Source organism: Megalops cyprinoides, chromosome 3, assembly GCF_013368585.1.
Source record: "Megalops cyprinoides isolate fMegCyp1 chromosome 3, fMegCyp1.pri, whole genome shotgun sequence".
Classification (NCBI taxonomy): Eukaryota; Metazoa; Chordata; class Actinopteri; order Elopiformes; family Megalopidae; genus Megalops; species Megalops cyprinoides.
In genome coordinates this window covers 23,268,738-23,289,667 of record NC_050585.1, presented here as the reverse complement: position 1 = coordinate 23,289,667, position 20,930 = coordinate 23,268,738, and the positions used below count along the sequence as shown (strand labels likewise).

The 20,930-nt window shown below is 42.9% G+C and overlaps 3 protein-coding genes across 10 annotated transcripts in view; all 3 read right to left on the bottom strand.

The window, feature by feature from the left end:
- The window catches only part of LOC118774924 (protocadherin alpha-C2-like), a 150,740-nt gene that overhangs the window by 67,305 nt on the left and 62,505 nt on the right, over nt 1–20,930 (bottom strand). Inside the window, exon 1 of one of the 8 annotated variants that reach the window (XM_036524531.1) lies at nt 16,533–19,018. The exons of 5 other annotated variants lie outside the window; for them this stretch is intronic. In XM_036524531.1, the coding sequence (XP_036380424.1) occupies nt 16,533–18,932 (2,400 nt within the window). In that variant the 5' untranslated portion in view covers nt 18,933–19,018. Of the gene's footprint in view, nt 1–4,319; nt 6,702–8,861; nt 11,334–16,532; nt 19,019–20,930 lie in introns of those variants that run through there. 2 more of the 8 variants (XM_036524534.1, XM_036524543.1) reach the window with 2 other exon arrangements.
- Nucleotides 80–3,468, bottom strand: LOC118774010 (protocadherin alpha-8-like). The gene is made up of 2 exons (XM_036523091.1): nt 957–3,468; nt 80–96 (listed from the first exon to the last, which is right to left on the bottom strand). The coding sequence occupies exons 1-2, from the start codon at nt 3,382–3,384 to the stop codon at nt 80–82; spliced, it is 2,445 nt and encodes an 814-aa protein (XP_036378984.1). The 5' UTR covers nt 3,385–3,468.
- LOC118774007 (protocadherin alpha-3-like) lies at nt 13,203–15,700 on the bottom strand. The gene has a single exon (XM_036523088.1). The coding sequence runs from the start codon at nt 15,615–15,617 to the stop codon at nt 13,203–13,205; it is 2,415 nt and encodes an 804-aa protein (XP_036378981.1). The 5' UTR covers nt 15,618–15,700.

Here is a 20,930-nt window from a genome sequence, read left to right as displayed (position 1 = left end):
CTTGTGAAAATTTCTGATTTCTCAGTGAAATAAAAAACTGTGTTTCAAGCCAAGAGTATGTATGTATGTCTGTATGTGGTTATGGGAGGTTGGGGGCTGGGAAGTGAGGGGAGGGGTAGGGTGTGTCTGTCAGGGGGTGTGGGGGTGTGTGTGTCTGGGGGGGGGGGGGGGGGGGGGGGGGGGCGAAGGTGTAGAAGGTTGGGAAGGGGCGAACAGCAGAAATATGATAAAAAGATTTCTGTTTACTGTTGAAGATGAATACAATGCATTGATATGCTTTGGGTCAAACTGTGAATATGGTCACATTTGAAACGACATGAAAAAAAGTCTAAATTACTTTTTTTCAGATTGCTTCCCTTACTTAGAAGGTTAGATTGAAGATAGAAGTTTCACATTGGGAAAAAAGCGTTTCATTGATGTTGAGCTCTGAATTGTGTCAGTTTGTCCTGTAAAATAACAGTAGGATTAAACTAAAGGGGAAAGATAGCTGTGGAAATAATACAACTTCTAAAAATAAATTGGTTAAAAATAACTGCATATAAGCCATGGATCACGGTCTAATACACTTGCAGCGATTATACAGTATAGTCGTAAGGTAGAGAGATCATAACTCAAAGGTTGGCTATTAGATTCCCAGGTGAGACAATGCTGTTATACCCTTGGTAAAGGTACCTACGTATAAATACATATGTAACTGTAAGCTACCTCAATTACACTGACTAAGAGTGTCTGCTAATCAGAATGTGTAGTAAACATAATAACTCGAAATTATGAAATACCCACAAATGACAGCACCAGAGTTTAATACAATTGGAGTCCTTACAAGCAACGATGACAGAAGCATGAGAAATGTCGAGGATTTATGAACTTTTACCAATGATCATATGTCAATCATGCGACCAAAAACATTTTAACGGAGTACGATAGCCCTGACGTAAAAACTATACAAAACACACCATCTACGATGCTTCTCAAAGGCGCATGAAACAAGGTATCTCTTACCTTCTCGCTGTTAGGGAGCGTTTGGTTCCGTTTAAAAGTGTCCGCTCCATTAATACTGATCAGCTCCGCATCTGCAGGCGGAAACGGCGCGGGGAAAACCACAACGTCACTCTTCAGTGTGTCTGAGCTAAAACACACGTCATACTGCTGCGTAGATTTAGAGTAAGACCAGCTCCCGTCAGGGTGTGTGGTGATCACTGGGGCGCTGTATCTACTCAAACCGCCGTCCGTCCTGTGGCATTTTACAGCTATTAAACTAATGAGACTCAGTAAAAATATAACTGACACGGAGACAATGGCGATCAGCAAATACAGATTCAAATCGGAGAAACTTTGCTCCTTTGCCGGCAACTGTCTGGATGATGTCTGTATTTCACCTGTGCTTTCAACAACCACAACATCAATAGACACAGTCGCTGACAGGGAAGGTTCTCCGTGATCAGATATCAAAATGATCAACGGATGCGTCTTCAAGTCATTGTCACTCATCCGCCTCTTGGTCCTTATTTCCCCGGTGCTGGTTCCGATTCGGAAAAGACTGGTTCCCTTGGGTTCGGCGATGTGATAAGAAAGCAGCGCATTGTAGCCAGAGTCTGCATCAACAGCCCTGATCTTGGCCACAAAGTAGCCTGCTTCAGCAGAATAGGGAATGTTCTCAGTATTAACGGAGCCCTGATCAGAATAGGGCGGCAGAACCATAGGACTGTTGTCATTCTCATCCAAGATAAAAGCGTTCACAGTCACGTTGCTGCTGAGTGGAGGGACACCAGAGTCTGTGGCCTGAACTTGAAACTGGAAGGTTTTTACTTCGTCGTAGTTAAAAGACTGTAGGCTGTAAATTTGTCCACTCACTGAGTTTACATTGACTTTAGCTGAAACTGATACAGGGTTTGACGAGATTTCCAGTAAAGAGTAAGATACTCGGGCATTTTCGTTTTCATCAGAATCAAACGCAGACACTGTACATATCACACTTCCAACAGGACTATTTTCTTTCACATACACGTTAATCTCAGGCTCCGGAAAGCGCGGCGCGTTGTCATTCACATCAGAAACGTGTACAGTAATAACGCTGGTGCTGGAGAGAGGCGGAGAACCTTCATCTGTAGCTATGATGGTCACATTGTACTGAGAAGCGCTCTCTCTGTCCAGCGGCCCGTCCACCACTAAAGAGTAATAGTTCTTATAGGAGGACTGGAGTTTAAACGGCAAGGTGCCATGCAAGCGACAATGAACATTTCCGTTTTTACCCCCGTCTTTATCTGACACTGCAAATAGGGCGACAGTTGTGCCTGTCTTTGAATCTTCCTTTATGGTGTCTGAGAGGGACGAAATGGCGATGGTGGGCCAGTTGTCGTTAATGTCTAAAACTTCCACCAGCACTTTGCAGTGAGTTGCGAGAGGGATCTGGCCTCTATCCCGGGCTTGCGCACGAATCTCATAGGCACTTGTTTTTTCAAAATCTAATTCACCTTTGAGAGTTATTTCCCCAGACGTTACATTTATGTTGAAAATACTCAGTATGCCTTTATCTCCATGCGTAATTAAGGAATATTCTATTTCGCCGTTCAAGCCTTCGTCCATATCTGTTGCATTGACAACAATCAGTGATGTTCCTCGAGCTGCATTTTCAGGCACCCTCACTTTATACAAAGCGCTACTAAAAACAGGAGTATTGTCGTTAATGTCCATCACATGCACTACTATCTGTAAAGTCCCGGATCTGGGAGGTTTTCCTCCGTCAACAGCAGTCAGTAGGAGCTCAATCACAGGCTGTTTCTCTCGGTCTAAAGCTTTCTGCAGCACCAACTCAGCAGACACACTCTGCTCTCCACCGCTCTGTACATCCAGGGAGAAGTGCTCATTCGGACTCAGCTTGTAGCTCTTTACCGAGTTACTGCCTACATCAGGATCATTTGCACTTGGTAAAGGAAATCTTACACCAGGGACAACAGATTCAGCGATACTTAAATCGTGTGAATGGACGGGGAAGACTGGAGTATTATCATTTATATCCAGTATTTGTATGTCAACACGAAAGAGATTCAGAGGGCTATTAATAAGAGCTTCTAAGTTCACGGAGCACACAGACGCGTCGGGACACAGCTCCTCTCTGTCTATTCTCTCATTCACAAAAAGAATTCCTGTTTTTAAATTTACCTCAAAATATTTTTTCTTGGATCCGGAGACGATCTGAAACGCTCGCGACTCCAGTTCATGCACGTTGAGATTTAAATCCTTTGCAATATTTCCAACGAAGGTGCCCTGCTTTACGTCCTCTGACACGGAGTAGGATATCTGTCCACACACCAAATCCCAGCAGCACAGGAAGACAAACGGAATACGCAGCCACGCAGAATCCGCTCTGTCTGACCATATCATTTTTGCGTCAAATAAAAACGACTGCAGTCACGTTATCCTCACAAGGCTGGGGAGCTTTACCCCAAAAGACGCATTACTCTCTAACCGAGGGAACAGTGCACTGTAAAAATGAAGGAATCCGTAATATGTTCTGCACATTCAAGCGAACTGTCGTTATGACAAAGGAACCACGGATCTTCCAGGCAGCTGGAAACAAGGAGGAGCCTGGGGAAGCAATGTCATCTTCCTCATATAGATGGTCTACAGCGACACCGTGCGACCAAATTGAAAAATAATATCTTTGTGCTTTTTAAACAAGCAGATGAAGATACCTCTCTATTGAGATCCACCTCGTGAGCAGAGCAGATAGGTATCGTGAATGCGCCTTCAAGAAAACGTCAAAGAAAGTGCCATGAGAAAGTAAGACTCAGTTAGGGCACTGTCTTGTCTCGAAAATCTCACGCATTTCCTCATTTTGTGGGAGTGATGATAATTCAAACAAAACGGTAAATCTGTTTACGTTATTGAGAATCATGCAGCAGCAGTGAAATGACTGCGAATCCCAGCACTGTACAGGAGCTAGTTTTTAAAAACTGCCACGTTTGCAATATAAAACGTTAAACCACGACATCTGCTCACACGTGGTTTCTGGACGTTGATTAAAAGGGTTGTAGGTGCAATGTAATATGAAAAGGTAGTCTCGGAGTCCTGGACTATAATGTATGCATGCCATATGACGCACGATTGCATGACTGTAAAACCAAAAAAGGTAGGACGAAAAAACTGTCAATATCTTGTTATTCTATCATAAAATCCATAAAGAAATGCTATGGTATTATTTTCATATTTAGTATGGTGAAAATGCATTTAAGAATGTCGGAACGCCCAATTACGCACGCCCAGTGAAAATTCGTATTCGACTAAAATAATATTTGGAAATAAATATTCACTCTTACCTTCGCACTGTTAGGGAGCGTTTGATTCCGTTTAAAAGTGTCTGCTCCACTAATGCTGATCAATTCCGCATCTGCAGGCGGGAACGGCGCCGGGAAAACCACAACGTCACTCTTCAGTGTGTCTGAGCTAAAACACACGTCATACTGCTGCGTAGATTTAGAGTAAGACCAGCTCCCGTCAGGGTGTGTGGTGATCACGGGAGTTCTGTATTTGTTGAAACCGCCGTCAGTTCTGTGGCATTTTACAGCTATTAAACTAAATAGACTCAGTAAAAATATAACTGACACCGACACAATGGCGATCAGCAAATACAGATTCAAATCGGAGAAACTCTCCTCCTTTGCCGGCAACTGTCTGAACGATGTCTGTATTTCACCTGCGCTTTCAACAACCACAACATCAATTGATACAGTCGCTGACAGAGAAGGTTCTCCGTGGTCAGAAATCAAAATGATCAATGGATGCGTCTTCAAGTCATTGTCACTCATCCGCCTCTTGGTCCTTATTTCCCCGGTGCTGGTTCCGATTCGGAAGAGACTGGTTCCTTTGGGTTCGGCGATGTGATAAGAAAGCAGCGCATTGTAACCAGAGTCTGCGTCTACAGCTCTGATCTTGGCCACAAAGTAGCCCGCTTCAGCAGAATAGGGAATGTTCTCAGTATTAACGGAGCCCTGATCAGAATAGGGCGGCAGAACCATAGGACTGTTGTCATTCTCATCCAAGATAAAAACGTTCACAGTCACGTTGCTGCTCAGTGGAGGGACACCAGAGTCTGTGGCCTGAACTTGAAACTGGAGCGATTTTACTTCCTCGTAGTTAAAAGACTGCAGGCTGTATATTTCTCCACTCAGTGAGTTTACATTGACTTTAGCTGAAACTGACACAGGCTTTTCCAGTAAAGAGTAAGATACTCGGGCATTGTCGTTTTCATCAGAATCAAACGCAGACACTGTACATATTACACCCCCGACTGGACTATTTTCTTTCACATACACGTTAATCTCAGGCTCCGGAAAGCGCGGCGCGTTGTCGTTCACATCAGAAACGTGCACAGTAATAACGCTGGCGCTGGAGAGAGGCGGAGTCCCTTCATCTGTAGCTATGATGGTCACATTGTACTGTGAAGTGCTCTCTCTGTCCAGCGGCCCGTCCACTACTAAAGAGTAATAGTTCTTATAGGATGACTGAAGTTTAAAAGGTAAAGCCCCAGAGATGTGACACTTTACGATTCCGTTCTTACCTCCATCTTTGTCTGAGACTGTAATGAGAGCAACAGCTATTCCGGTTTTGACGTCTTCCCTGACTGTGCTCATCAGTGACGTCACCGATATTTCGGGGGCATTGTCATTCACATCAAGGACTTCAATTAAAACTTTACAATGTGTACTCTTTGGGGGCTGGCCTTTATCTTTTGCTTGAACCCGTAATTCAAAGGCAGGGCTGTCTTCATAGTCAAGTTTACCCGTCACTTTTATCTCACCACTGTCGGGATTGATAGCAAAAATGCCTGCTCCTTTCATATTTCCGAGCCCGACAAAAGAATAGACAATTTCACTGTTTAATCCCTCATCAAAATCCGTAGCGTTGAGAGCAATCAGGGTACTCCCATGTGGAACATTTTCAGGAACTGTAACTTTGTAAAGTGATTTGCTGAAGATAGGATTATTGTCATTTACATCTAAAATATTTGCAATGATCTGCAATGTCCCAGACCGGGGGGGTTTTCCTCCGTCAACAGCAGTCAGTAAAATCTGAACTGCAGGCTGTTTCTCTCGGTCTAAAGCTTTCTGCAGCACCAACTCAGCAGATACACTCTGCTCTCCACCGCTCTGTACATCCAGGGAGAAGTGCTCATTCGGACTCAGCTTGTAGCTCTTCACTGAGTTACTGCCCACATCTGGATCATCGGCTACAGGCAGAGGGAATTTATCATCTGGAAGGGCATTTTCGGTAATATTCAGTACAAACGTTTTCACGGGGAATGAAGGCGCATTGTCATTGATATCTATTATATTAATTTCGATACGATACAGATTGAGAGGATTATGAGCAACAGCTTCTAAATACAAAGAGCATTTCATAGCACCGACACACAGCTCCTCTCGGTCGATTCTCTCATTTACAAACAATATGCCGGTCTTTAAATTTACCTCGAAATATTTCTTGCTGGATGCGGACACAATCTGAAACATACGAGACTCCAGTTCTCGAATATTCAGATTCAGATCCCTCGTTATATTTCCCACAACTGTCCCCTTGTCCACCTCCTCCGATACGGAATACACGATCTGACTGGAAGATGAATCCCACAAACAAAGAAACAGCAGATAGAGAATCCACAGAGATTTTTTGCGGATGGAAGGGTCCATTGCGATTCAAGAATTAGCCGAGGCTTCTCAGACTGGTGGTGACGATAGACATATAAGAATTAGACATTTGTTATCCTGAAAATAAAATCAATGCAATGACTCCTTTTAGAGAAACGTCAACTCTGCCTTTCTGACGCGTTGCGTATTATTCGGACAAAGCCACCCCCTCTCTGTTACGACCGCGGTGAGGGCGGAGTCCCCGATACAGACATCAACATTTTCAAATCCTTGGTCAACAGCGACATCGTGTGTTTTGTGACTAAAGACAACGGGTGCGCTTGGGGATATGCACTTGCCATGGAGCGTTTCGGTCTCATTTCGACAAAGTAACACACACACACACACACACACACACAAACACACACACACAAAAATGCGTTACATTCAAAAATAATGTACTTGCGATATTTCAACTCAGCATTACACTCTAGAATTCCCACTAATTAATGCAAATGTTAAATCCTCTCACTTTTAATTAAAATATACAGTTTCAGAGAATTTGTATAAAGAATAATTATAATCATAATTCTAAACCCCGTCCATTGTTACTTTACACCACTATATCATAAGACATACGTTGTCTGTTTGTAGCATACGATACTACTTTGTATGCGCTGTGTAATCACATGACTAGCTTCACCAGTGTATACATAAATATAGTCATTGAAATAATCGCTTTTTGCGCAGCGCTAAGGAAAGATACAGAGCACTCTCTTTTCAAAGACTACTGGCCAGGTCTTTGAATCCTGCTTTTCTTAATCTCAAACACTGATGTATATGGGAATCATTTAAGAGATGTGCACACATAATATGCATATTGAAAGGACAGAGGCCTCTAAAAGAAACCACAAATTTGCTGACGGTGACATCTGACCCTGGGTTGAACAGTGTCCACCATTATGCATTGCACAGAATGTGGAATGAAGAACTAAAATGCTGACTTCATGTCATGGACATGTGCTACATTACATTAACACTTTGTTGCTTCACAAACTCTTAAGATGAATGACTTACACAGATTACAATTCTTAGATTTATACAGCTAGATATTTACTGAGTCCATTGTGCATTAGGTAGCTGGCCCAGGGGAACAACAGCAGTGTCCCAGTGGGGAATTAAACCAGAAACCTTTGGATTATGAGCACTGCTCCTTACCACTATTCAATGTGTGCGTGCACAAGTGTGTGCTTGTGAAAATTTCTGATTTCTCAGTGAAATAAAAAACTGTGTTTCAAGCCAAGAGTATGTATGTATGTCTGTATGTGGTTATGGGAGATTGGGGGCTGGGAAGTGAGGGGAGGGGTGGGGTGTGTCTGTCAGGGGGGGTGTGTGTGTGGGGGGGGCAAGGTGTAGAAGGTTGGGAAGGGGCGAACAGCAAAAATATGATAAAAAGATTTCTGTTTACTGTCAGAAGATGAATACAATGCATTGATATGCTTTGGGTCAAACTGTGAATATGGTCACATTTGAAACGACATGAAAAAAAGTCTAAATTACTTTTTTTCAGATTGCTTCCCTTACTTAGAAGATTAGATTGAAGATAGAAGTTTCACATTGGGAAAAAAGTGTTTCATTGATGTTGAGCTCTGAATTGTGTCAGTTTGTCCTGTAAAATAACAGTAGGATTAAACTAAAAGGGAAAGATAGCTGTGGAAATAATACAACTTCTAAAAATAAATTGGTTAAAAATAACTGCATATAAGCCATGGATCACGGTCTAATACACTTGCAGCGATTATACAGTATAGTCGTAAGGAAGAGAGATCATAACTCAAAGGTTGACTACTAGATTCCCAGGTGAGACAATGCTGTTATACCCTTGGTAAAGGTACCTACGTATAAATACATATGCACCTGTAAGCTACCTCCATTACACTGACTAAGAGTGTCTGCTAATCAGAATGTGTAGTAAACATAATAACTAGAAATTATGAAATACCCACAAATGACAGCACCAGGGTTTAATACAATTGGAGTCCTTACAAGCAACGATGACAGAAGCATGACAAAATGTCGAGTTTTGGATTTATAAACTTTTACCAATGATCATATGTCAATCATGCGACCAAAAACATTTTAATTTTGGGAGTACGATAGCCCTGACTTAAAAACTATACAAAACACACCATCTACGATGTTTCTCAAAGGCGCATGAAACAAGGTATGTCTTACCTTCTCACTGTTAGGGAGCGTTTGGTTCCGTTTAAATGTGTCCGCTCCATTAATACTGATGAGCTCCGCATCTGCAGGCGGAAACGGCGCGGGGAAAACCACAACGTCACTCTTCAGTGTGTCTGAGCTAAAACACACGTCATACTGCTGCGTAGATTTAGAGTAAGACCAGCTCCCGTCAGGGTGTGTGGTGATCACTGGGGCGCTATATCTACTCAAACCGCCGTCCGTCCTGTGGCATTTTACAGCTATTAAACTAATTAGACTCAGTAAAAATATAACTGACACGGAGATAATGGCGATTAGCAAATACAGATTCAAATCGGAGAAACCCTCCTCCTTTGCCGGCAACTGTCTGAACGATGTCTGTATTTCACCTGTACTTTCAACAACCACAGCATCAATAGATACAGTCGCTGATAAGGAAGGTTCTCCGTGATCAGAAATCAAAATGATCAACGGGTGAGTCTTCAAGTCATTGTCACTCATCCGCCTCTTAGTCCTTATTTCCCCGGTGCTGGTTCCGATTCGGAAGAGACTGGTTCCTTTGGGTTCAGCGATGTGATAAGAAAGCAGCGCATTGTAGCCAGAGTCTGCATCTACAGCCCTGATCTTGGCCACAAAGTAGCCCGCTTCAGCAGAATATGGAATGTTCTCAGTATTAACGGAGCCCTGATCAGAATAGGGCGGGAGAACCATAGGACTGTTGTCATTCTCATCCAGGATAAAAACGTTCACAGTCACACTGCTGCTGAGTGGAGGGACACCAGAGTCTGTGGCCTGAACTTGAAACTGGAATGCCTTTGCTTCCTCGTAGTTAAAAGATTTCAAGCTATATATTTCTCCACTAACGGAGTTCACATTAATTAAAGCATGTGTGTGTGGGGCTTTTGAAACATTTTCTAGCAGTGAATAAGATATTCGAGCATTTTCATTCATGTCGGGATCTAACGCTGACACAGTGCCGATTACAGCTCCTATCTGGTTGTTTTCTTTTACATACACGTTCATCTCAGGCTCTGGAAAGCGCGGCGCGTTGTCGTTCACATCAGAAACGTGTACAGTAATAACGCTGGTGCTGGAGAGAGGCGGAGTCCCTTCATCTGTAGCAATGATGGTCACATTGTACTGAGAAACGCTCTCTCTGTCTAGCGGCCCGTCCACCACTAATGAGTAATAGTTCTTATAGGAGGACTGGAGTTTAAACGGCAAGGTGCCATGCAAGCGACAATGAACATTTCCGTTTTTACCCCCGTCTTTATCTGACACTGCAAATAGGGCGACAGTTGTGCCTGTCTTTGAATCTTCCTTTATGGTGTCTGAGAGGGACGAAATGGTGATGGTGGGCCAGTTGTCGTTAATGTCTAAAACTTCCACCAGCACTTTGCAGTGAGTTGCGAGAGGGCTGTGGCCTCTGTCCCGGGCTTGCGCACGGATCTCATAGGCATTTGTTTTCTCAAAATCTAATCCACCTTCGAGAGTTATTTCCCCAGAAGTCATGTTTATATTGAAAATATCCAGTATGCCTTTATCTCCATGCGTAATTAAGGAATATTCTATTTCGCCGTTCACGCCTTCGTCCATATCTGTTGCATTGACAATAATCAGTGATGTTCCTCGAGCTGCATTTTCAGGCACCCTCACTTTATACAAAGCGCTACTAAAAACAGGAGTATTGTCGTTAATGTCCATCACATGCGCTACTATCTGTAAAGTCCCGGATCTGGGAGGTTTTCCTCCGTCAACAGCAGTCAGTAGGAGTTCAATCACAGGCTGTTTCTCTCGGTCTAAAGCTTTCTGCAGCACCAACTCAGCAGACACACTCTGCTCTCCACCGCTCTGTACATCCAGGGAGAAGTGCTCATTCGGACTCAGCTTGTAGCTCTTTACTGAATTAATGCCCACATCGGGATCATTTGCCCTTGGTAAAGGAAATCTTACACCAGGGACAACAGATTCGGCGATACTTACATCGTGTGATTGAACGGGGAAGACTGGAGTATTATCATTTATATCCAGTATTTGTATGTCAACACGAAAGAGATTTAGTGGGCTATTAATAAGAGCTTCTAAGTTCACGGAGCACACAGACGCATCGGGACACAGCTCCTCTCTGTCTATTTTCTCATTCACAAAAAGAATTCCTGTTTTTAAATTTACCTCAAAATATTTTTTCTTAGATCCGGAGACGATCTGAAACGCTCGCGACTCCAGTTCATGCACGTTGAGATTTAAATCCTTTGCAATATTTCCAACGAAGGTGCCCTGCTTTACCTCCTCTGACACGGAGTAGGATATCTGTCCACACACCAAATCCCAGCAGCACAGGAAGACAAACGGAATACGCAGCCACGCAGAATCCGCTCTGTCTGACCATATCATTTTTGCGTCAAATAAAAACGACTGCAGTCACGTTATCCTCACAAGGCTGGGGAGCTTTACCCCAAAAGACGCATTACTCTCTAACCGAGGGAACAGTGCGCTGTAAAAATGAAGGAATCCGTAATATGTTCTGCACATTCAAGCGAACTGTCGTTATGACAAAGGAACCACGGATCTTCCAGGCAGCTGGAAACAAGGAGGAGCCTGGGGAAGCAATGTCATCTTCCTCATATAGATGGTCTACAGCGACACCGTGCGACCAAATTGAAAAATAATATCTTTGTGCTTTTTAAACAAGCAGATGAAGATACCTCTCTATTGAGATCCACCTCGTGAGCAGAGCAGATAGGTATCGTGAATGCGCCTTCAAAAAAAACGTCAAAGAAAGTGTCATGAGAAAGTAAGACTCAGTTAGGGCACTGTCTTGTCTCGAAAATCTCACGCATTTCCTCATCTTATAGGAGTGATGATAATTCAAATATAACGGTAAATCTGTTTACGGAATTGAGAATCATGCAGCAGCAGGGAAATGACTGCGAATCCCAGCACTGTACAGGAGCTAGTTTTTAAAAACTGCCACGTTTGCAATATAAAACGTTAAACCACGACATCTGCGCACACGTGGTTTCTGGACGTTGATTAAAAGGGTTGTAGGTGCAATGTAATATGAAAAGGTAGTCTCGGAGTCCTGGACTATAATGTATGCATGCCATATGACGCACGATTGCATGACTGTAAAACCAAAAAAGGTAGGACGAAAAAACTGTCAACATATTGTTATTCTATCATAAAATCCATAAAGAAATGCTGTGGTATTATTTTCATATTTATGTAGCCAAGTGGAGAAATACCACTTTAAAAAAAAAAAGAGAGAGAAAGAAAACGGCGTGGCCCCTTTTAGGGATTATTGTAAGGTGACGTCAGCCAGAAACCCGAGCTCAGAAGCCATGTTACGCTGCGTCTTAGTACAGGTCCTGGGGAAGAGGGCAGACAACTTGTCTGGGTAAATGTACATTTAAGTTGTCTGTGTGTAATTAATATTGTTCAGAAAATGTTGTTGGATATGTCGCATTTAATAAGGATGCCAAAGATACAACACTAGATACCGATAAGCTATGGTGGGCTAGCCGCCAATCCATGTGGGTTTACATTGTCCTTTTCTTTTTAAAACTGTGAATACAACGTTTAGTTTGGTCAACCTAAGAAGCATAAATTCATTCTTATTGTGCTTATTTAGGTGGAAGACGCGTTTCCCCGTCTCTGTGTGCTAGTAGCCTTACGGCGAATGTAAGTACGGTTCAAAAGGGTAAAATGGGAACACGTGCATGGTTGCCATGTTTTCCATGTAAGTGGTTGTTAACGGCTCCTCTCTGTGTACGTTACAGAGGCCAGTACCGTGTTTTATTTCACTGTTTTATTTCATGGTTGATTTATTCTTCTTGCTAGTCTAATGTGAAACCAAGCAGGGTTAGTTGTTGAGGAGATTTGTTTATCCAAGACTACGTTTATTTTACCAAGTGCCATTTGTGAAAAATAGCTTACGAAGCTAAAGTTCTAGAAACCTACTTGAGGGGTGACGTCACCGCGCTGTGAGGAAAAGCGCGCGAGACGAGTTGATTAGTTTCTTTTAAATTTGAGTGAATGGTGTCCTGCATACACTAGCTTGGGTGCTAGGAGTGAAAATACTTTTTATTTTTTTTCTAATTGAACAAAGCACTTGATGTAAGCTCCTTCTCAGGTAGTAGCTGTTCCTTTTATTTTTTATTTTTAAAACAAATCTCTGAACCTCTCTAAATTGGCCGCTGTCCCTAAAAATAGGGCAGTTTCAGAATAAAGAACCCTAAAGACATTTATTGTGTCCTGTGATTGAATGAACCAGGTTACATTTAGTATGGTGAAAATGCATTTAAGAGTGTCGGAACGCCCAATTACGCACGCGCAGTGAAAATTCGTATTCGACTAAAATAATATTTGGAAATAAATATTCACTCTTACCTTCGCACTGTTAGGGAGCGTTTGATTCCGTTTAAAAGTGTCTGCTCCACTAATGCTGATCAATTCCGCATCTGCAGGCGGGAACGGCGCGGGGAAAACCACAACGTCACTCTTCAGTGTGTCTGAGCTAAAACACACGTCATACTGCTGCGTAGATTTAGAGTAAGACCAGCTCCCGTCAGGGTGTGTGGTGATCACGGGAGTTCTGTATTTGTTGAAACCGCCGTCAGTTCTGTGGCATTTTACAGCTATTAAACTAAATAGACTCAGTAAAAATATAACTGACACCGACACAATGGCGACCAGCAAATACAGATTCAATTCGGAGAAACTCTCCTCCTTTGCCGGCAACTGTCTGAACGATGTCTGTATTTCACCTGCGCTTTCAACAACCACAACATCAATAGATACAGTCGCTGACAGGGAAGGTTCTCCGTGATCAGAAATCAAAATGACCAACGGATGAGTCTTCAAGTCATTGTCACTCATCCGCCTCTTGGTTCTTATTTCCCCGGTGCTGGTTCCGATTCGGAAGAGACTGGTTCCTTTGGGTTCAGCGATGTGATAAGAAAGCAGCGCATTGTAGCCAGAGTCTGCATCAACAGCCCTGATCTTGGCCACAAAGTAGCCTGCTTCAGCAGAATAGGGAATATTCTCAGTATTAACGGAGCCCTGATCAGAATAGGGCGGGAGAACCATAGGACTGTTGTCATTCTCATCCAAGATAAAAACGTTCACAGTCACGTTGCTGCTGAGGGGAGGGACACCAGAGTCTGTGGCCTGAACTTGAAACTGGAGCGATTTTACTTCCTCGTAGTTAAAAGACTGCAGGCTGGATATCTCTCCAGTGATGGAGTTCGTGTTAACTACAGTAGGAATGGATACAGAGTTCGTAGGGCGTCCCAGTAGAGAGTAAGATACACGAGCATTTTCGTTTTCATCAGAATCAATCGCAGACACTGTACATATCACACCTCCGACTGGACTATTTTCTTTCACATAAACGTTAATCTCAGGCTCCGGAAAGCGCGGCGCGTTGTCGTTCACATCAGAAACGTGTACAGTAATAACGCTGGTGCTGGAGAGAGGCGGAGTCCCTTCATCTGTAGCTATGATGGTCACATTGTATTGAGAAACACTTTCTCTGTCCAGCGGACCGTCCACCACCAAAGAGTAGTAGTTCTTATAGGAGGACTGGAGCTTAAAAGGCAAAGCGCCGGGGATCTGACACTTCACTATTCCGTTTTTACCTCCATCTTTATCTGACACCGTAATTAACGCAACAGCTGTTCCGGTTTTGACATCTTCTCTGACTGTGCTCATCAGTGACGTCACCAATATTTCGGGGGCATTGTCATTCACATCCAGGACTTCAATCAAAACTTTACAATCGGTACTCCGAGGTGGGAGGCCTTTGTCCTGCGCCTGGACTCTAATTTCAAACGCTGCATTTTCTTCATAATCAATATTTCCCTTCACTGTAATTTCACCACTGTCGGGATCAATTGCAAACAAGCCCATCATATTAACATTACCGTGCTTCACAATAGAGTAAATAATCTGGCCATTAAAACCTTCATCTATATCCGATGCATTTAGCTGTATAACTGAAGTCCCGTAAGGGACATTCTCAGACATTCGGACTTTATACAACTGTTTGCTAAATGCTGGGGTGTTATCGTTCACGTCCATTACATTAACAATGATCTGTAAAGTCCCGGATCTGGGATGTTTTCCTCCGTCAACAGCAGTCAGTAGGAGCTGAATCACAGGCTGTTTCTCTCGGTCTAAAGCTTTCTGCAGCACTAACTCAGCAGATACGCTCTGCTCTCCACCGTTTTGTACATCCAGGGAGAAGTGCTCATTCGGACTCAGCTTGTAGCTCTTTATTGAGTTGCTGGCTGCATCGGGGTCAACGGCCAAAAGAACAGAGAATCTGTCTCCCGGAAGAGCGTTTTCAGTAATGTTTAAAATATATGATTTAATAGGAAACGAAGGGGCATTGTCATTGATATCTAATACATTAATTTCGACACGATACAGATTGAGAGGATTATGAGCAACAGCTTCAAAATATAAAGAGCACTTCACAACAGTACTACATAGCTCCTCTCGGTCGATTCTCTCATTTACAAACAATATGCCGGTCTTTAAATTTACCTCGAAATATTTCTTGCTGGATGCAGATACAATCTGAAACATACGAGACTGCAGTTCCCGAATGTTCAGATTTAGATCCTTCGTTATATTTCCCACAACGGTCCCCTTGTCCACCTCCTCCGACACGGAATACACGATCTGACCGGAAGATGAATCCCACAAACAAAGAAACAGCAGAAAGAGAATCCATAGCGATCTCGAGCGAATAAAAAGGTCCATTGCGATTCAATGATGAGCCAATTAGGCTTTCAGGCGTTGCTGTAACCGTAATAATAAAATAGTGAGATATCTGATACTCTGCGAATAAGACTAACGCGCAGGATCCATCAAAAGAGCCATCATTTCTGCAATTCTAACACCGTGTGTCTAGTTCCGACAAAGGCGTACCTTCAGAGATACTGTGACACCGAGGGCGGAGTCCCGAAAAACAGCGTGAGCCTACATTTTTCAAATTCGTGGTCAACGGCGACATCAAGCGTTTCTAAGTAGAGATAGCACTGCCATGTGTGGGTATGTTTTTTGCCGCGAAACATATACTTCTCCTACCCTCAGTGATGCCAGAAATCTACCACATTAAGCAACGGACAGTTAAACATATTTCAGTGTACCAGCTTCTTCAAAAAAATTATAAAAAAAATATTAAACACTTATCAATCTGAACGACACGAGCTGAGATTCCTACGGTGTAAAACTTTATAGGCCTATTCATTCTTAAAGACAAGAACAACATGAATTACTGCACTTCTGTTCATCAATGATAATCTCTGAAATAATACTGATATGAGCATCAGGTTGGTAGGCTTTATTGAAAAACGTTATGCCAAGAATATCCTGTTTATATTTTTAATGTGCAAAATGTAGCTAGAAATGAATTTTCAATTGATCTTGAACTGATAAAATTTCAAAATGCAAATGCATTTTCCAACCGTTACAGGCAAGGATCCCAGATGCGCACGAGAAACAGGCAAGTATTACATCCCTTTTATATGAGACATTCTCAGTAACCTTTACGATTAAATGCACATTTAAAATATACCAAACACTGGATTGGTGGATAAATCGTAAACAACGTCGGATATTATTTTCAAGTAACACTTATTTTACCAAGTTTCTCAAAAATGAAATACACTTTACCTTCTCGCTGTTAGGAAGCGTTTGGGTCCTTTTAAAAGTGTCCGCTCCATTAATACTGATCAGCTCCGCATCTGCAGGCGGGAACGGCGCCGGGAAAACCACAACGTCACTCTTCAGTGTGTCTGAGCTAAAACACACGTCATACTGCTGCGTAGATTTAGAGTAAGACCAGCTCCCGTCAGGGTGTGTGGTGATCACTGGGGCGCTGTATCTACTCAAACCAACGTCCGTCCTGTGGCATTTTACAGCTATTAAACTAATTAGACTCAGTAAGAATATAAGTGACACGGAGACAATGGCGATTAGCAAATACAGATTCAAATCAGAGAAACTCTCTTCCTTCATCGGCAACTGTCTGAATGATGTCTGTATGTCATCTGTACCTTCAACAACCACAACATCAATAGATGCAGTCGCTGACAGGGAAGGTTCTCCGTGATCAGAAATCAAAATGATCAATGGATGCGTCTTCAAGTCATTGTCACTCATCCGCCTCTTGGTCCTTATTTCCCCGGTGCTGGTTCCGATTCGGAAGAGACTGGTTCCTTTGGGTTCGGCGATGTGATAAGAAAGCAGCGCATTGTAGCCAGAGTCTGCGTCTACAGCCCTGATCTTGGCCACAAAGTAGCCCGCTTCAGCAGAATAGGGAATGTTCTCAGTGTTAACGGAGCCCTGATCAGAATAGGGCGGCAGAACCATAGGACTGTTGTCATTCTCATCCAGAATAAAAACGTTCACAGTCACGTTGCTGTTTAGTGGAGGGACACCAGAGTCTGTGGCCTGAACTTGAAACTGGAAGGTTTTTATTTCCTCGTAGTTATAAGACTGCAGGCCGTAAATTTCACCACTGACAGAGTTTATGTTGATCATCGCAGTCAAAGGCAACCCGTTCGTATTACTTTCTAACAAAGAATAAGTCACGTGAGCATTTTCGTTTATGTCATTATCTAACGCAGAGAGTCGACATATCACACCTCCGATTGGGCTGTTCTCTTTCAAATACAAGTTAATCTCAGGCTCCGGAAAGCGCGGCGCGTTGTCGTTCACATCAGAAACGTGTACAGTAATAACGCTGGTGCTGGAGAGAGGCGGAGTCCCTTCATCTGTAGCTATGATGGTCACATTGTACTGTGAAACGCTCTCTCTGTCCAGCGGTCCGTCCACCACTAAAGAGTAGTAGTTGTTATAGGACGACTGGAGTTTAAAAGGCAAAGTCCCAGAGATGTGACACTTCACGATTCCGTTCTTACCACCATCTTTATCTGACACTGTAATTAGAGCAACAACCGTTCCTGTTTTGGCGTCTTCTCTGACTGTGCTCATCAGCGACGTTACTGATATTTCTGGGGCATTGTCATTCACGTCAAGGACCTCAATTAACACTTTACAATGTGCGGCCCGTGGGGGAGAACCCCCGTCCTTCGCCTGCGCATGTAGTTCAAAGGCACTAGTCTCTTCGTAGTCAAGACTCCCAATCACTGTGATTTCCCCTGTGTCAGAATTCATACTGAACACGTCTAATGTTTTATCATTGCTGTGTCTAATTAAAGAATACTGTATTTCTCCGTACACACCTGAATCCAAATCTGTTGCGTTAAGTTGTATTACGTGCGTACCGTATGGAATATTCTCATATACTCGACTTTTATACAGTGGTTTGCTGAATGTTGGAGCATTATCATTAACGTCCACTACATTCACCGTTATTTGTAAAGTCCCGGATCTGGGAGGTTTCCCTCCGTCAACAGCAGTCAGTAGGAGCTGAATCACAGGCTGTTTCTCTCGGTCTAAAGCTTTCTGCAGCACTAACTCAGCAGACACACTCTGCTCGCCACCGCTCTGTACATCCAGGGAGAAGTGCTCATTCGGACTCAGCTTGTAGCTCTTCACTGAGTTACTGCCTACATCGGGATCAGAAGCCCTGGGTAACGGATATCTGTCACCAGGAAAGGCATATTCGGTGATATTTAAAGTATGATCTGTCACTGGAAATGATGGTGCATTGTCATTTATATCTAATATATTTACATCCACGCGATGTATAATTAAAGGATTGTGAGCAATAGCCTCCAGATTTAGAACACACTTCGGACTAGTAACACACAGCTCCTCTCTGTCGATTCTCTCATTCACAATCATAGCACCAGTTTTTAAATTTACCTCAAAATATTTTTTGTTGCGCCCCGACACGATCTGAAACGCACGAGATTCCAGTTCCTGAACGTTGAGATTGAAATCCTTCGCTATGTTTCCCACAACGCTTCCCTTGTCTACCTCCTCCGAGACGGAATAGATTATCTGTGCAGAAGACCAACCCCACAGACAAAGAATCACCGCGAGCTGCATCCAGATATCTAACCTGTGTTTCTTCAGGCCAAAAGCTGTACAGATCCAATCCATCGTATCCAGCGCTGTACATTCCAAAGTAATTCAGTAATATTGTAACATCTGGGCATTGATTGAGACGGGCGGTCCCGTGTGACAAAGAGCCCCTGTGCGTCTGTTTGTGACAAAGCTCTCCCGGCTTTGCATGCGCTTCTCTCCGTTAGAGGAGGGGCTTTGGACCGCACAGTTCTATCTTCCCTTTCATGGTCAACAGCGACATCTCGTGTTCTCCATTTGTCATTTTCTCCAGGAAAAAAGGCCTGTCTTGTTTACTAACCTGAAAAAAATCCTCACCAAATGTGTAAATCAGATTCATTGAAACCATATTTCTGATGTACTGCGGCACTACAATTTAAATATGTGTAATTTTAAAAGCGTAAAACGACAAACGTCTCTATAACTTACACAATCGCTGTAGAATATCATTCACAATGTCTGCTCTTTGACAAAGACTGTCCTTGTTGAATTACACTCATCTGTAAAATAACGGTAGCACTAGTTCTCTCAGCCCTGCAAGAGGCACTGACACATATTTGGATGTGGTCGTTTTGTGTCTGGAGTGTTATGTTGTTCCTGCAACTTCATGATATGCAGTTCAAACTCCTACTTTGGAAGTGGCTCCAGTTATGAGCATCTGATAAGTGAGTACATGTAAAAGTAAAATGAAAACCAAAGAAAACACAGACCCAAAAGATGTAATAAATGTTAAAAACGACACAAGCAGCGATTCAATGAGAATAAAAGCCAGATATTTTTTAAGGCATGAAACTCATAGACTCATCTACAGTGGATTTAGGAAATCTACACACCCTTTTCAAATTTTCTTGTTTTTTATTGCCTTGAGATCTGGAACGAAAGCTAATTAATTCAGATTTTCCCACTTTTATTTAGACATGGTGACCCACAACAGTAAAGTAAATAAAAAGGGCAACACATTTTTGAATTATAATTTAAAATAGAAAAGCCAAAACACCTTGATTGCTAAGTCTGCACACCCTTGGTAAAGGTGGTTGTAACCGTACTCAAATCTAACCTTCCACCATCCAAATCATGCCCAAAGCTATGTGTCTTCATCTGTGACCAACTGAAGTGATTCCAGTCAGTTCAGGATAAAACTGGCTGTTCCTGTCGGTTTTTTTTCTCTTGTTTCTTAGTGCATGCCAGGGGTAAGGAGACAACTATGGGCAACAAGGAGCTACCAAAACATCTGCGGGATCAAATTGTTGAAAGGTACAGATCAGGAGAGGGTTATGAAATGATATCAAAGGCCTTAAATATATCATGGAACACAGCAAAACCCATAATCAAGAAACTGATTAAATATGGTAAAACCAGGACCTAGTGTAGATCAAGCTGTCCCTCCAAGATGGATGACCATGCAAGGAGGAAACTCATTAGGGAGGGCACCATGAGGCCACCAGCACTATTAAAAGACCTGCGGGACTTCATGGCAAGGACTGGCCACCATATGCACACAGCAACAATTTCATGTGTTTTCCACAATTCTGAGATGTGGAGTAGGGTGGCAAGACAGAAACCACTTCTCAAAAAGAAGAGCATCCAGTCTCATCTGAATTATGCATGAAGACACAAGATTTCTTATTGCCATATGGAAAAGCTCTTGTTGTCTGAAAAGGTTAAAGCAGAAATTTCTGGCATTAATTCCAAATAATATGTTTGGCACAAAGCCAACAGAGCCCATCAGCCTAACAACACCGTCCTTATTATCAAGCATGGTGGTGGCAGCATCATGCTGTGGGGCTGTTTCCCCTCAGCAGGGACAGGAGCTCTGGTGAGGATAGAGGGGAAAACGAATAGCGCAAAGTACCAAAAGATTTTAGAGACAAACCTGCTACCCTCTGGAGAAAAGATGGGGAGAATTTCACCTTTCAGCATGACAATGACCCAAAGCATACAGCAAAATACACAGTGGAATGGCTGAAATAAAGAGATATTAATGTCCTGGAATGGCTCAGTCAGAGCCCTGACCTCAACCACACTGAAAATCTTTTT